Source organism: Phytophthora parasitica, assembly GCF_000247585.1.
Source record: "Phytophthora parasitica INRA-310 unplaced genomic scaffold supercont2.1, whole genome shotgun sequence".
Classification (NCBI taxonomy): Eukaryota; Oomycota; class Peronosporomycetes; order Peronosporales; family Peronosporaceae; genus Phytophthora; species Phytophthora nicotianae.
The window spans coordinates 2,753,189-2,765,654 of record NW_008634126.1 but is presented as its reverse complement, the minus strand read 5'-3'; the positions used below and the strand labels follow the sequence as shown (position 1 = coordinate 2,765,654).

Genomic DNA, 12,466 nt, shown 5'->3' with positions numbered 1-12,466 from the left:
GCAGGACGTCGACATGGAGTCCGTGGGATCTGACCACGGAGAATATGATCCGGACGACCTGGACCTCCCTGCCTCCCGTCAAGCAACCGTAGCCACCGCTGCGACAACGACTGGACTGCCAGCAATCACCCCTCGCATTCGCGTGTCCGCTATGTCAGAACTGAAAGAGTTCTCCGGGAAGGACGACGACGAGGATCGTGCGCGGGTTTGGATCGGCAAGGTGAAGTCAGCTTTCATTCGCGATCAGGCTCCAGACGACGAGAAGTGCCTGGTGCTTGGTGGCCTGTTCACCGTGTGCGCATAGATTGGGACCAATACTCACAACGCCTAATTGACTAGGGGCAATTCCACAAGTGCTACAAAATGTCGTACTCGTCTTTCATGGCGCTCGCAGAAAAAGCTCGAGCCGTATCTGCTGGTGGACGAACGGCAATCGCGTAATCGGACGGGCACAGAGCCGATAACGCACATCAATAAGCTCCAGATGTGCTTGCGCTGGCTAGGTGGGGGATCTTATCATGATGTGCGATCTAACAGTGGAGTGAGTGTTGCGGCGTTTTACGCCTCAATTCATCAAATCGTGGATGCGATAATAGCTCATCCAGAGCTACAGCTTGAGTTTCCTACTACAGAGCCGGCCCAACGTCATGCTACCAAGGCGTTTGAGCGACTAGGCAGCTCTCGTATCATGAAGGGGTGTGTTGGCGCCGTCGATGGGTGGCTTTGTCCTATCCGAGTCCCACAGAAAAAAGAGGTTTCCAGGGTGCGATCGTTCTTCTCTGGCCATTATCAGCGGTACGGTGTAATCGTTCAAGCTTGTTGTGATCATCTAAGTCAGTTTACTGTCGTAACTTGCTCAAGTCCTGGTGGAACTGGTGACGCAGTGGCATTTTTAAAGTGGAGATTATCAGCGATTGTCAAGGACCTCCCCAAAGGACTTTACATTGTCGGTGACAACGTATACACAAACACAAACCAGCTGTTGACTCCATTTCCAAGGCCTTGAGTCCTTTCTTCTGCTCATAACAGCTATAACTTCACCTTAGTCAGCTTCGGATTAGGATCGAAATGGCTTTCGGTCTTCTAATCTGTAAGTGGCGTGTGTTCAAGGAACCTTTGGAAATCAGCTTTAAGAGAGTGCCTCGTACGATTTTAGCAGCTTGTATTTTACACAATTGGTGTATCAATCAGCGTCTTCGCGAGAACCGAAGCTACAGAGTTGAAGACGATGAAGATATGGTTGAAGTCGTTGAATCAACCCGCTTGGCAGGGGACAGATCTGTTGATTCTACAGTCGAACCTCAAGATTCTTCATGTTACCGTCGCCTGTACGAGTCTTCTGACCTGGTGGTTGACACAGACACGTATAACAGCTCGGAGTGGGTTCGTGATGCCATCGTTGGATTAGTTCCCAATATTTCTCGCCCACAACGCAATAGGATTAGACGAGCACAAGAAGAGAAGAAGAACGAATAGATATCCAAGCTCAACCTTGATGATTGCAGCGCTTAATCCAGACTAAAACAAGTAACGATGAGATAAATAAATCAAAACTCGGTTCGAGATTTCCACCGGTACGACGAGGATCTAATCCAAATCTGCAAGGCGGCTTTCGTAGTACTACAAACTCTGCTGATATAACTCGACGCTTTTAGCAAGTGAGGGGTCCGAAAACCCGCTTAGCTCCATCTTCCGTTGGCTTTCCTTTACCTGGTCGGTCATTTGCTGCAGCTTCGCAATTCATCCGAGCAGTAAATCTTCATCAAGGGCTTCGCGTGAAATGCGACTCGTTGAGAGAGCTACAGCAGATTGTGGAGTATTTGCGAAGATGTCGACCATGCGATTGATCGTCGTGAGCACTTGTTCTTGCCACTTCGATGATTTTACCTGAGCAACAGGTTTCTCCGACACAGGCATATTGAGCGAGTCGATTTCGTCTTCTTCGTGCATGCCACCACTGACAAAATCCATCAGCTCTGGTTTCACCCCCGTGCACACTCGAAGATAGAGGACCTCTACATTCGCGTCGCACAATCGTAGAACTCGTTGGAGTTTTGTCCAGACACAACGAATCTAGCTAACGCCTTCACAAACTTGCCGTTCACCGATTTCCACATGTCGTAGAGCTTTGTTGTGTTGTGCTCTACAATCACCGAAGGATTAATACCTTCGTAGCGAGGGTCGTTTGCTGCTTCAGCGAAAAGTTCATTGAAGTCAGTCGTATTGGTGCGATACACAACACCTACTTCCTTCCAGAACGCGGCTTTTTTGGTTCACTTCCCCGGCATCGATTTGGTCACGGGTCGCTGTTTCGTCCGACGAAGCAAGTTTCTCCTCAAAGTGATCTGAGAAAAGAATATTGAGGAGACGAATCATGCAGTGTTTTGTTTTGCGTAGGCTGGACTCCAACAGATACTCTTCGTCCACTGAAGACTGGACAGCTCTGCGTGCAGCATCATACGCCCTGAGCCGTCTGGTCTGCTCAGGTCTACTCACTTTTCTTCCACACTCTTTTCGAAGCTGAACGACTGTCCACTGGTCGTAGTCGTTGCATGTTGGCGGTATCACCTTTCCAAGTTTACGAACAGTCCAATTAACCATGTGCTCAACTCTGGTACCAACCACGGCTTCCTCGGTGCCAGCAACGGCCACATTGTCACGAAAATCAACAGCAGCATCACTCTCGGACTCGGATCCAATCACTGCGTTGATGGCTTCGAAAAGATTTGCGTCGCACCTGTTGCTTGTGGCTCTATGATCTAGATGGACTGAAGTTGCCGACACCACAAGCGGCGACTGCTCTAAAGACGCGGCGTCTACAACAGGACACAAAGACGAAGAGGTGGCCTCACCAGCAGTCGACGATGCTTCTGCCGAAGAGTTTGCTGTAGCTAGAGATGTAACCCTCGCGAGTTTGCGGGCTTTGAGTGTGCCGCGCGCGCTTGTCTTTCGCTTCCCGCTTATCGCGTAATATTTCTTTTGAGCCAAATTTTACTTTATGGCACCAATTTCGCAAAAATCATTTTTAACGAAACAGTGCCACGGTGCCACGACAGCCAGGTAAAATGGCATGGCATGGCACTGGTTAAGACCCGCCCTGAATGAATCGTTACGCATGCTGATTGGCCGGGATGGCATTCAGACAAAAAAAACCATTAATTTTTTAATGGTTTTTTCAACTTTCCACTTAACTTTTAATAACTCAGTGTCATTGATTGCGCCCTTTGACCATCACTCTGATTTGAGTGTCATTGACGGTCAATTTGACCAGGTCGCCACATTCAAGATGCTGCTACGTCGAGCGGTGTTGGCTCGGACACAACGTACCGCTGGCGTCTGCCTTGCGCGCAGGTTTAGCGTGGCCGTCCCCGATGCGGCTCACCGCAGAGTTTGCGTGATCGGCTCCGGCCCTGGGGGCTTCTACGCCACCAAATACCTTTTTAGAGAACACGCCGGTGTGTATGTGGACATGCTGGAGGCTTTGCCCACACCATTCGGCCTCGTGCGCTCTGGTGTGGCGCCAGACCACCCAGAGGTGAAGAGCGTGATGAACGACTTCGACAAGGTGGCAGCTGATGAGCGTTTCCATTTCCTCGGCAACGTGCGCGTAGGTGACGACATATCGCTCGCTGAGCTGCAGCGGTATTACCACGCTGTGGTGTTAGCCTATGGTGCTGCGGGTGACCGCGAGCTGGGCGTCCCGGGTGAAAGTCTGCGTGGTGTCATGTCGGCGCGCACCTTCGTGAACTGGTACAACGGACATCCGGCGTTTCGCGACCTGGAGCTGGACCTGACGCACGCCGAGACGGCGGTCGTTATCGGACAGGGCAACGTGGCGGTCGACTGCGCGCGCATCCTCACGAAGAAAGTGGATGAGCTGGCAACTACGGATATTGCTGCCCATGCGGTGGAGGCGCTGCGTAACAGCGGCATCAAGAAGGTTTTCCTCGTGGGGCGACGCGGCAGTGCCCAGGCAGCGTTCACTATGAAGGAGATCCGAGAGTTGACCAAGCTGAAAGGCGTCGCGTGCATTGTGGACCCGGGGGATCTGACGCGCAGTATGACAGCCGCATCCGAGCAGGAGATCAAGGAACAGCGTGCCCGCAAACGCATGAACGACTTGCTGGTCAAGGCGGCAGAGCAGTTCGAGAGCGCTGGGGACGCCGAGCGCGTTGTGCAAATCAAGTTCTTGAGCTCGCCCGTGGAGATTCTAGCAGATGAGAAGGATCCGGCTCGAGTCGGCGCTATTCGTGTGGAGAAGACAAAACTTGAGGGCGAGCCGAACCAGCAGCGTGCAGTTGGAACTGGAGAGTTTGAGGATATTCCATGCAACCTCGTGCTACGCAGCATCGGCTACAAGTCGCTACCCATTGAGGCAGATATTCCTTTCGACAACCGTCGTCACGTGGTCTCAAATGATCAGGGACGCGTTGTCACTACGTCTAGCAACGGCGAAAAACAACCTATGGTTGGCTTGTATTGCACTGGATGGGTGAAGCGTGGCCCCTCTGGTATCATTGGCACCAATATCGTCGACGCACGGGAGACGGTTAGCTGTATTGTTGAGGATTTTGCAGCAGGGAACTTCCTTCATAGCGAGGATAAAAGCGACGAAGAGTTGGGTGGACTGGAGGCCGTGAAGAAGCTCATTAAGAAGCGTAACCCGGACAAACAGCTCGTTAGCTGGGCTGATTATGAACGCCTCAGCGCCGAGGAGAATCGCCGCGGTGAACTCGTCGGGAAGCCTCGCGAGAAGATCACGTCAGTGACAGAGATGCTTGAGATCGCGAAGAATGCCAACTGATGTGGCTACAGAGCTAAGCAGCTGAGACTCGAAGCCGTGGCGTAGAGTAGAAATGCAGATAAATTGAAGAAACCATTTTGTTGGAAGCACTTCTAAGGTAGACTTCGATATCACTTTCGATCGAGTATGGATGTTCTAATCTGAGCTACGTTAACGCTTCGCATTGCTTGCTCCTTTTAACGCTCAACTTAATGGTTAAACGCTGCAACAACGATGGGTATCAACGCCGCACCGAGCAGATCCGTCAAATACTGCCACAATGTGCTGGCACATATCCAAAATCTATGTGCCAAAGGCAACTTCCACAAGCATCAACGGATTCGAGTTATTCATTGGGTGCGGAAGCTCCGCAGTCAGCCCACGTCTAACCCCTCATGGTTGAAAAAAAAAGCGTGTTGAAGTATGCTTATGTACTGCTTCAAATGATTCTGTGTACGTATGAAAACGAACTTAATCAGCACGACCTTCAGCTCTGAAAACGCATCTCAACTCAGCGAAACAGCAGCTACCAAACAACAACTCCCGAGGAAAATGTGCAAGCTGTATTAGCTGCGGTAGACAAAAAAACTCAGACTCAAGAGAAAGATGACCGGTGAGTATGGTAGCGCATCTGGAAAGGTGCATTCGACACAATGCGCCAGCAATTATAAGTTGAAATGTTCAACTGAAAACGAAGAATGAGGCACAGAGTTGCACTCACCGGCACCGCCGAAGGTTGACGCTACCAGAAGTGCCAGCTCTAATACCGGTATGAAATAATGGGGTTTTCTCAAGTTTGATGCCAGGTTAAGAAAACCGCTGTTATGACGGTAAATCATTTCCAATGCAGAAACGATGCAAAATGAGGTGGTGTTGAAGAAGTTCTTCTCCAGCGTTATGCTTCATTCTGTAACGTTATGAAGCTCGTGGGTGAGATACTTTTTGCCACATGAAGGCACGCACTTCATTTATGGCCCCTAAAGAGGCACACGGCCATGGTTACTGCGCCGCACGTTGGTGTGCCAGCACCGATGATCAAATCCTTTTGCGCGCCGTCCGTCCCAGCCGGTTGCCACGTGCGGTGTCCAGCTGCACTGGCCAGGCTATGTCGTCAAACGATGTTGTCGGATCAGAGTTAAGATACAAACTTCAAGTGAAAGTAGTTGCCAGTTGCAAGATGGCTCCACTTACCGGTTATGTGCGGTATCTTGCCAGCTCCCCCTTCGGCTCAACTCGACCCATTCCGCTTTAGGCCGTCCGCCGCGCCAGCTTCCTGAGTTCTTAGAGGGGCCGAGGGGGATTTGAAGACACCATGAGTGACCTGCAGATGGTGGTGGGCGCCAAGTGCTTCGTGCCGGATGAGACTCATGTTTGGCTCGCGGCCGAGGTACTGCGTGACGAGAATTCGGGCGATGGCAAGACACGTAAGATCTACTGCAAAGTTGAGCTGCCCGACGGCGAGACCGAGGAGCGCTGCGTAGACATGCTGTCCAAGAAGACAAAGGCGCTGCTAGATGTGCACCAGCTCGAGTCGCTTCCTTACCAGAACGAGAACGTTGGGCCCGAGGGCATCGAGGACATGATCACTCTCAACTACTTGCACGAGGCAGCTATCCTGTTCAATATCAAGAAGCGCTTCCTCTGCGAGCTGCCCTACACGTACACAGGCGACATTTGTATCGCTGTCAACCCCTACAAGTGGCTCCCAGACCTGTACGCCGAAGAGCAGCACTTGAGGTACCTCAACCAGCCCAAGGAGGAGTTGCCCCCGCACGTGTATGCCACATCCGTCGCTGCCTACGACAACATGCGACGCTCAGAGCGTAACCAGTCCATTCTGGTCAGTGGTGAGTCCGGTGCCGGTAAAACGGAGACCACCAAGATCCTTATGAACCACTTAGCCACTATCGCCGGTGGTCTCAACAACTCCACTATCAAGAGGATTATCGAAGTAAACCCACTGCTTGAGTCCTTCGGTAACGCCAAGACTGTGCGTAATGACAACTCCAGTCGATTTGGCAAGTTCACACAGCTGCAGTTCGACAAGAACGGCACGCTTGTCGGAGCCAAGTGCCGCACGTATCTTCTGGAGAAGACGCGTGTCATTCAGCACGAAGCGCCTGAGCGTAACTACCACATCTTCTACCAGTTGCTTGACTCCTCCGACATTGCGTCGGAGTTGCAGCTCGACTCGTCAAAGCACTATGTGTACACGGGCGACAACACGGCACAGAAGATTGAAGGACTTTCTGACGAGAAACACTTCAACAAAACACGTGAGGCGCTGGAGCTTGTGGGTTTGTCTCGCGACGACCAGCGGCCACTGTTTGAAGTGCTGGCTGGTGTGCTCCACCTCGGTGAGGTGCAGTTGCAGTCGGACCCGACAGATGACGAGAAGTCTCTCATCACCGAGGGCGACAGTGGTGCGAATTCCGCCACGCAGATGCTGGGCGTCACGTGGGAGGCCCTTCAGACCGCTCTGTGTTCGCGTACCATGCGTGCTGTGAACGATGTGTACAGTGTACCGCTCAAGAAGGAGCTGGCCATGGACTGTCGCGACGCTCTTGCTAAGGCTATCTACTCCAACGTGTTCGACTGGCTTGTGACTACTATTAACCAGTCGCTTGCTGACGATGCCAACATGGCCAACCACGTGGGTGTGCTCGATATCTTCGGTTTCGAGCACTTCAAGCACAACTCGTTCGAGCAGTTCTGCATCAACTACGCCAACGAAAAGCTTCAGCAAAAGTTCACTCAGGATGTGTTCAAGACCGTGCAAATTGAGTACGAGGAGGAAGGAATCGTGTGGGACCACATTGAGTACGCAGATAACCAGGACGTGCTGACTGTGATCGAGTCGCGCATGGGTATCATTTCACTGCTGAACGAAGAGGTGATGCGACCGAAGGGTAATGAGGAGTCGTTCATGTCCAAGGTGACGTCCTTGCATAAGGATGATATGGCGCACGTTATTGAGTTCCCTCGTACGTCGCGTACTGAGTTCCTCATCAAGCACTACGCCGCTCCTGTCATGTACGACTCGGTGGGATTCCTGGAGAAGCACAAGGACTCACTGTTGCCTGATCTGTCCGAACTTATGCGTGGTTCATCCAAGCCGTTCATCGCCAAGCTCTTCGAGCCGAAGCCTGAGCCTAAGGCGGCTGTTGCTGAGACGTCGGGAGCTGGAGGTCGCCGGAAACGTGGTGGTGCTCTGTCCATCACGACTGTGGGTACCCAGTTCAAAGAGAGTCTGACGGAACTGATGGCTACTATCAACTCGACTCGTGTTCACTACGTGCGCTGCATCAAGCCCAACCCGATCAAGAGCGCGACTGCCATGGACCAAAACATGGTGGTGTCCCAGTTGCGATGTGCCGGTGTGATTGAAGCCATTCGTATCTCGCGTGCAGCATACCCGAACCGGTTGCAGCACACGGAGATCCTTGACAAATTCTGGCTGTTCGTACCGAGTGGTGGTGACACTGTTGCAGACAAATGCCAACTGCTTATGGACAAGCTGAAGTTGGAGTCCCCCACTCAGTACCAGATGGGTAAGACCCGCGTGTACTTCCAGCTAGGTGTGCTCGAAGAGCTTGAGGATCGCCGTAAGAAGTTTCTGGATGCCAAGGCCACATACCTGCAGAACATCATGGTTGGATTCACCCAGCGTATCAAGTACCTCCGTCAACTGGAAGCGATCATCAAGTTGCAGTCAGTGATTCGGTGCGTGATTGCTATGCGCCGATACAACACGTTTCTCAAGGGCCTTATCTCGGCGCAAGCTCACTGGCGAGGCATGCAGGGCCGCAAGGTGGCTGCTGAAGTCAAGAGCAACCACAACGCTGTCATTATCCAGCGGTATGTGCGTGGTTTTGTCAAGCGTCACCGTTACGTCCTGATGCGCGAGATGGTTATCCGTGTCCAAGCTGTGGTTCGTATGACGATCCAGCGACCGAAGTATCTTGCTGCTCTTGAGGAGAAGCGTCGCGAGGCCGACATGGCATACCAGCTGCAGAAGCTAAAGGCTGCTCTGCAGGAAGAGCAGGAGCGGAATGCGCAGCTCCAGCGCCGCAGCAGTGTGGCGACGGCAGACTCGTCCGCTGCCTCGAGCGTTGTGATGGCTGATGCTGGCGGTATGATCGAGACTCTCACTGACGAGAACAAGAAGCTGCGTGAGAAGAACGAGGACATGAAGGTGACAATGAAGGGCTTGAAGGCCGAGATCGAGAAGTTTAAGAGTGACAAGGAGTTCTCGTCGGCTGGTAACCACGTGAAGGTCCGTCAACTGCAGGACACTGTGCGTGACAAGGACAAGAAGATCTCGCAGCTCGAGGCCGAAAACAAGAAGCTGACGGAGCAGATCGCCAAACTTCACGCTGAGGGTGTTGTTCCTGAGAAGAAGCCCACACCGAAGAAGTCGATCTTCCGCACGCTGGGCTCCAAGAAGGAGAAGAAGCCACGCGAGACTGTGCTCATGGACTCGCTCACCGGCTCGGACGACTTGAACCGTTCGTCCGAGACGCGTCCGTCGGAGCGCCACTTCCCTCGCATGCCGAGCATGAGTGTGGGCTCTCGCTTCTGGAACTCGAGCAAGAAGGGCGACAACGGCGACGGCTTCGACGTCTCGGAGGTTGATGGTGAGGACAGCCCCACGAACAGTTCCTCCACGCGCAACACGATCGTCAAGAGCATGGAAGTGGGCGTGACTGGTGCCATGTCTAGCCTCAAGGGCCGCATGTCGGTTGTCAAGGGGATGTACGACAACCGTAGCAAGCGCACGAACAGCAAACCGGAGGAGAACGCCAACCCGTCCGACAACGTTGCGTCGACGACGGTCGTTACCTCGAAGAGCGCCAAGGTGAAGCCGGCCGCGAAGCCGGCGGACCGCCCCGTGCGCGAGTCGTTCAACCTGGACGCGTTGCCGGAAGTCTCTCTTCCTGTCGGCTGGGAGGCCAAGGTGTCGCGCTCCACGGGTCGTGTGTACTACGTGAACCGCAAGCTGGGCAAGTCTCAGTTCGAACGCCCCACGCTGGCCTCTCTCAAGGCACAGAAGCTGGCGCGCCAGAAGTCGGCTAGCGGACTGTAAGTAGACGGAGACGCCTTCAGGGACCGCACGTAGCGTGTAGTCGCCTCGGCGCTTCGAACTGCGTGTTACCCCTTCATTAGTAGTAGTTCGTTGTTCAGCTAGCTAGGAAGCTTTGAAGATCGATCCATAATAAACATATCAACCATGCTCCATACCAATCAAAGTATCCTAATTACTACGTAGTATTCCAAATGATTCGATAACATACAGGAAAACGCGGTTGCATTTGTATTGTAGACTGGGGACTGGACATGCATAGTATACCACCTCGAAAGATTTATCGCGGGCCGTCGGTCTTCTCCTTTGTGCTTTTCTATCCGTCGGAAAAGCATGGAGTCCGGTGCTTGGTGATCTGTGTGGTGTGACGCTGGGCGCTCTGGACGGATGTAGTTGACTTTCAGCTGTATGTTGTTGCTTAAATAATGAGATCGGTGAAGGAGGTGCAAACTTGCATCCGGTTTCGATTCTGTCGAGCTAGGGCCTTCCTTAAAGCACCATGACAGGTGGATCGCGGTTCTTGCGATAGGGCCCGCTGTGCCGACGGAAGTTGCCGTAGTGCGAATGAGTTGAGAAGAGCAGACTCTTGGTTGAATCGGTCGTGCCCTTGGCGTACGACAAGATCGGTGGGCTATCCTTGCTCATCCTGACTCGGCTAGGGCCGTCAGGACTCGGTTTTGCTGTGGGAGGAATCATGTAACTCGCGGCCTTGGTGAGGCCATGCGCCACCATCTCCACTGTCGATGATCGCCGCTGGCGCGGCATCGACATGCCTCGTGCTCGCTGCATGGTGTGGTTTAACGCCGAGGACAGCTTACGACTGACAGGCACTGGTGCCGGCTCCTCCTCGACTTCAACCTCGTTCTCAGCATTCGCGTTCTCGATGATCTCCGTCATTGACTGACACTGCGACCGAAGCGACGTGAGCTCCTCGTCAACCGTCTCGAGCTGCTGTTCCAGTGTCTGCAGCTTCTTGTTGCCCAAGTTCTCGAGCTCGTTTCGCTCTGAGCTCAGCTTCAGCATCTCCTTCTCCAGAGTAGTGTTGGCGTTCAGCAGCGCGTGAATCTCACGCGCTAGGCTTTCATTCTCTGCGCGAATCTCATCAGCGGACGCCATACTTCCTGTTTAAGTGTTTACTTGACGCCTTACAGCGTGTGGGATAGAACAAGAATGGCAAGGTGTCATGATGAGCGAAGATTTGGTGTTGTAATTTTGATGGCGACTTTGACTTAGAAATTGTAAGGTAGTAAGTATAGGACGTGGGGGCTTTCAATAGGAAAATACAGATGACAGCTCGTCTATACTCGCTGACGAATGATAGGGCGGACTGACAATTCGCCACTTTCTATCCCTTAATTTTGGCAGATTTTTTTATACTGTTTTAACAAAATGTTAAGATATTTTGTTACATTTTTCATTAAGAGAGTGGTTGCTGCTCCAGACTGGTATCATAAAACAGCCAATTTGCCGCTGTTGGCAAGCATTGGTACGTAGCTTCCAGCGAGCGTTGAGCGGGTGCTGTAGTATGATTAAGGGCACTAGTGGAGAGGCTACTCGATCCTCCAAACCGAGCAACATTATGATAAAGGGGAAGGAAACAGCGTTGTTGCGTTTTCGGGCGGGCCCTAAGTTGAGTCTCTGTACAGTAATAGCCGTTATTAGGCCATTAATAAGGACATTTATTCCAGTCTGGAGCAGCAACACGTGCCTTTCATTAAATGCAAATATTTTGAATACGGGTGCACGAACAGTGGATAGATACTCTATCGGTACGGGACTTGCTGCCCTTCATTTATGGTATTACTTGGAATAAATAAATACGTGTCCAATTAAGATTCTGCAGGAGATGCTTGTAGATTGACTGCAGCTTTGGTGATCACGAAGATATCTCAACACTATTGCTTATTTAGAATGTGAATTTAAATCTAGTGTGCTGTTAAGGACTTAATTTGTTTACACGTTACTAAACTGGAAGCAAGAATGACAGCCTTTGGTATCCTGTTGGTACCTTCCATTCAAGTATTCGTTTAACGTGGACAGCATGCAGTTCTGTTTCAGAGCACACAAACGCACAGCTGAAATTCTCGAAAAAGTTCGTACAACTGTATTTCGAAGATCGACACGAGCCCTGCAACGACTTTAATAGCTTCAACTACCTGTGGTAGCTTGCTTAGTTGATGGAAAATTTAATGTTCAACGCGAACATGAGGAAAGGTGGCCTTCTATTTTGTTTTAACTATTCATTTTCTATAGAAGCCTTATGTGCATGAAGACGCGAGACGATGTCTTGTGTCTTTCTGTGAAAATATGTGTAAACATGACATTAATATTAACTCAACATACTAATTCCACAAATAACGCCGTAAATAAATATTTATAAGCCTTTTTATGTCAATCTACCCCTAATTGATTGAAACACGAAACGACGTGAGCGATGCATCGCACACGTCGTAGCGCCGCAGGCATTCGGTGCCACACCACCACAAGTCCAAGGCTAGCAATGGGACTACTAACGCTTAATATATTCTCTCACAGGGTACTCTTCTACCACTGGCCCGATGGGGGCAACGCGCGACAAGTTAGTTACATATCATTCTTAT

The 12,466-nt window shown here is 51.6% G+C and overlaps 5 protein-coding genes across 5 annotated transcripts; 3 read left to right on the top strand and 2 right to left on the bottom strand.

The window, feature by feature from the left end:
- Window positions 1-13: 13 nt before the first annotated feature.
- On the top strand, window positions 14-1,585 carry PPTG_00722 (hypothetical protein; the record flags this gene model as incomplete). Its single annotated transcript, XM_008892179.1, has 3 exons — window positions 14-271; window positions 395-958; window positions 1,051-1,585. 3 exons carry the CDS (start codon window positions 14-16, stop codon window positions 1,474-1,476), a joined length of 1,248 nt encoding a protein of 415 aa, XP_008890427.1. The 3' UTR covers window positions 1,477-1,585.
- Window positions 1,586-1,740: 155 nt separating this feature from the next.
- PPTG_00721 (hypothetical protein) lies at window positions 1,741-2,601 on the bottom strand (the record flags this gene model as incomplete). The annotated part of the gene is made up of 3 exons (XM_008892178.1): window positions 1,741-1,957; window positions 2,020-2,188; window positions 2,247-2,601. 3 exons carry the CDS (start codon window positions 2,599-2,601, stop codon window positions 1,741-1,743), a joined length of 741 nt encoding a protein of 246 aa, XP_008890426.1.
- Window positions 2,602-3,200: 599 nt separating this feature from the next.
- On the top strand, window positions 3,201-4,977 carry PPTG_00720 (hypothetical protein). The gene has a single exon (XM_008892177.1). The coding sequence runs from the start codon at window positions 3,287-3,289 to the stop codon at window positions 4,802-4,804; it is 1,518 nt and encodes a 505-aa protein (XP_008890425.1). The 5' UTR covers window positions 3,201-3,286; the 3' UTR covers window positions 4,805-4,977.
- A 946-nt stretch (window positions 4,978-5,923) lies between these two features.
- On the top strand, window positions 5,924-10,038 carry PPTG_00719 (hypothetical protein). The gene has a single exon (XM_008892176.1). The coding sequence runs from the start codon at window positions 6,096-6,098 to the stop codon at window positions 9,867-9,869; it is 3,774 nt and encodes a 1,257-aa protein (XP_008890424.1). The 5' UTR covers window positions 5,924-6,095; the 3' UTR covers window positions 9,870-10,038.
- On the bottom strand, window positions 10,017-11,133 carry PPTG_00718 (hypothetical protein). Its single transcript, XM_008892175.1, has one exon. It carries the CDS (start codon window positions 10,980-10,982, stop codon window positions 10,356-10,358), a length of 627 nt encoding a protein of 208 aa, XP_008890423.1. The 5' UTR covers window positions 10,983-11,133; the 3' UTR covers window positions 10,017-10,355.
- Between the last annotated feature and the right edge of the window lie 1,333 nt (window positions 11,134-12,466).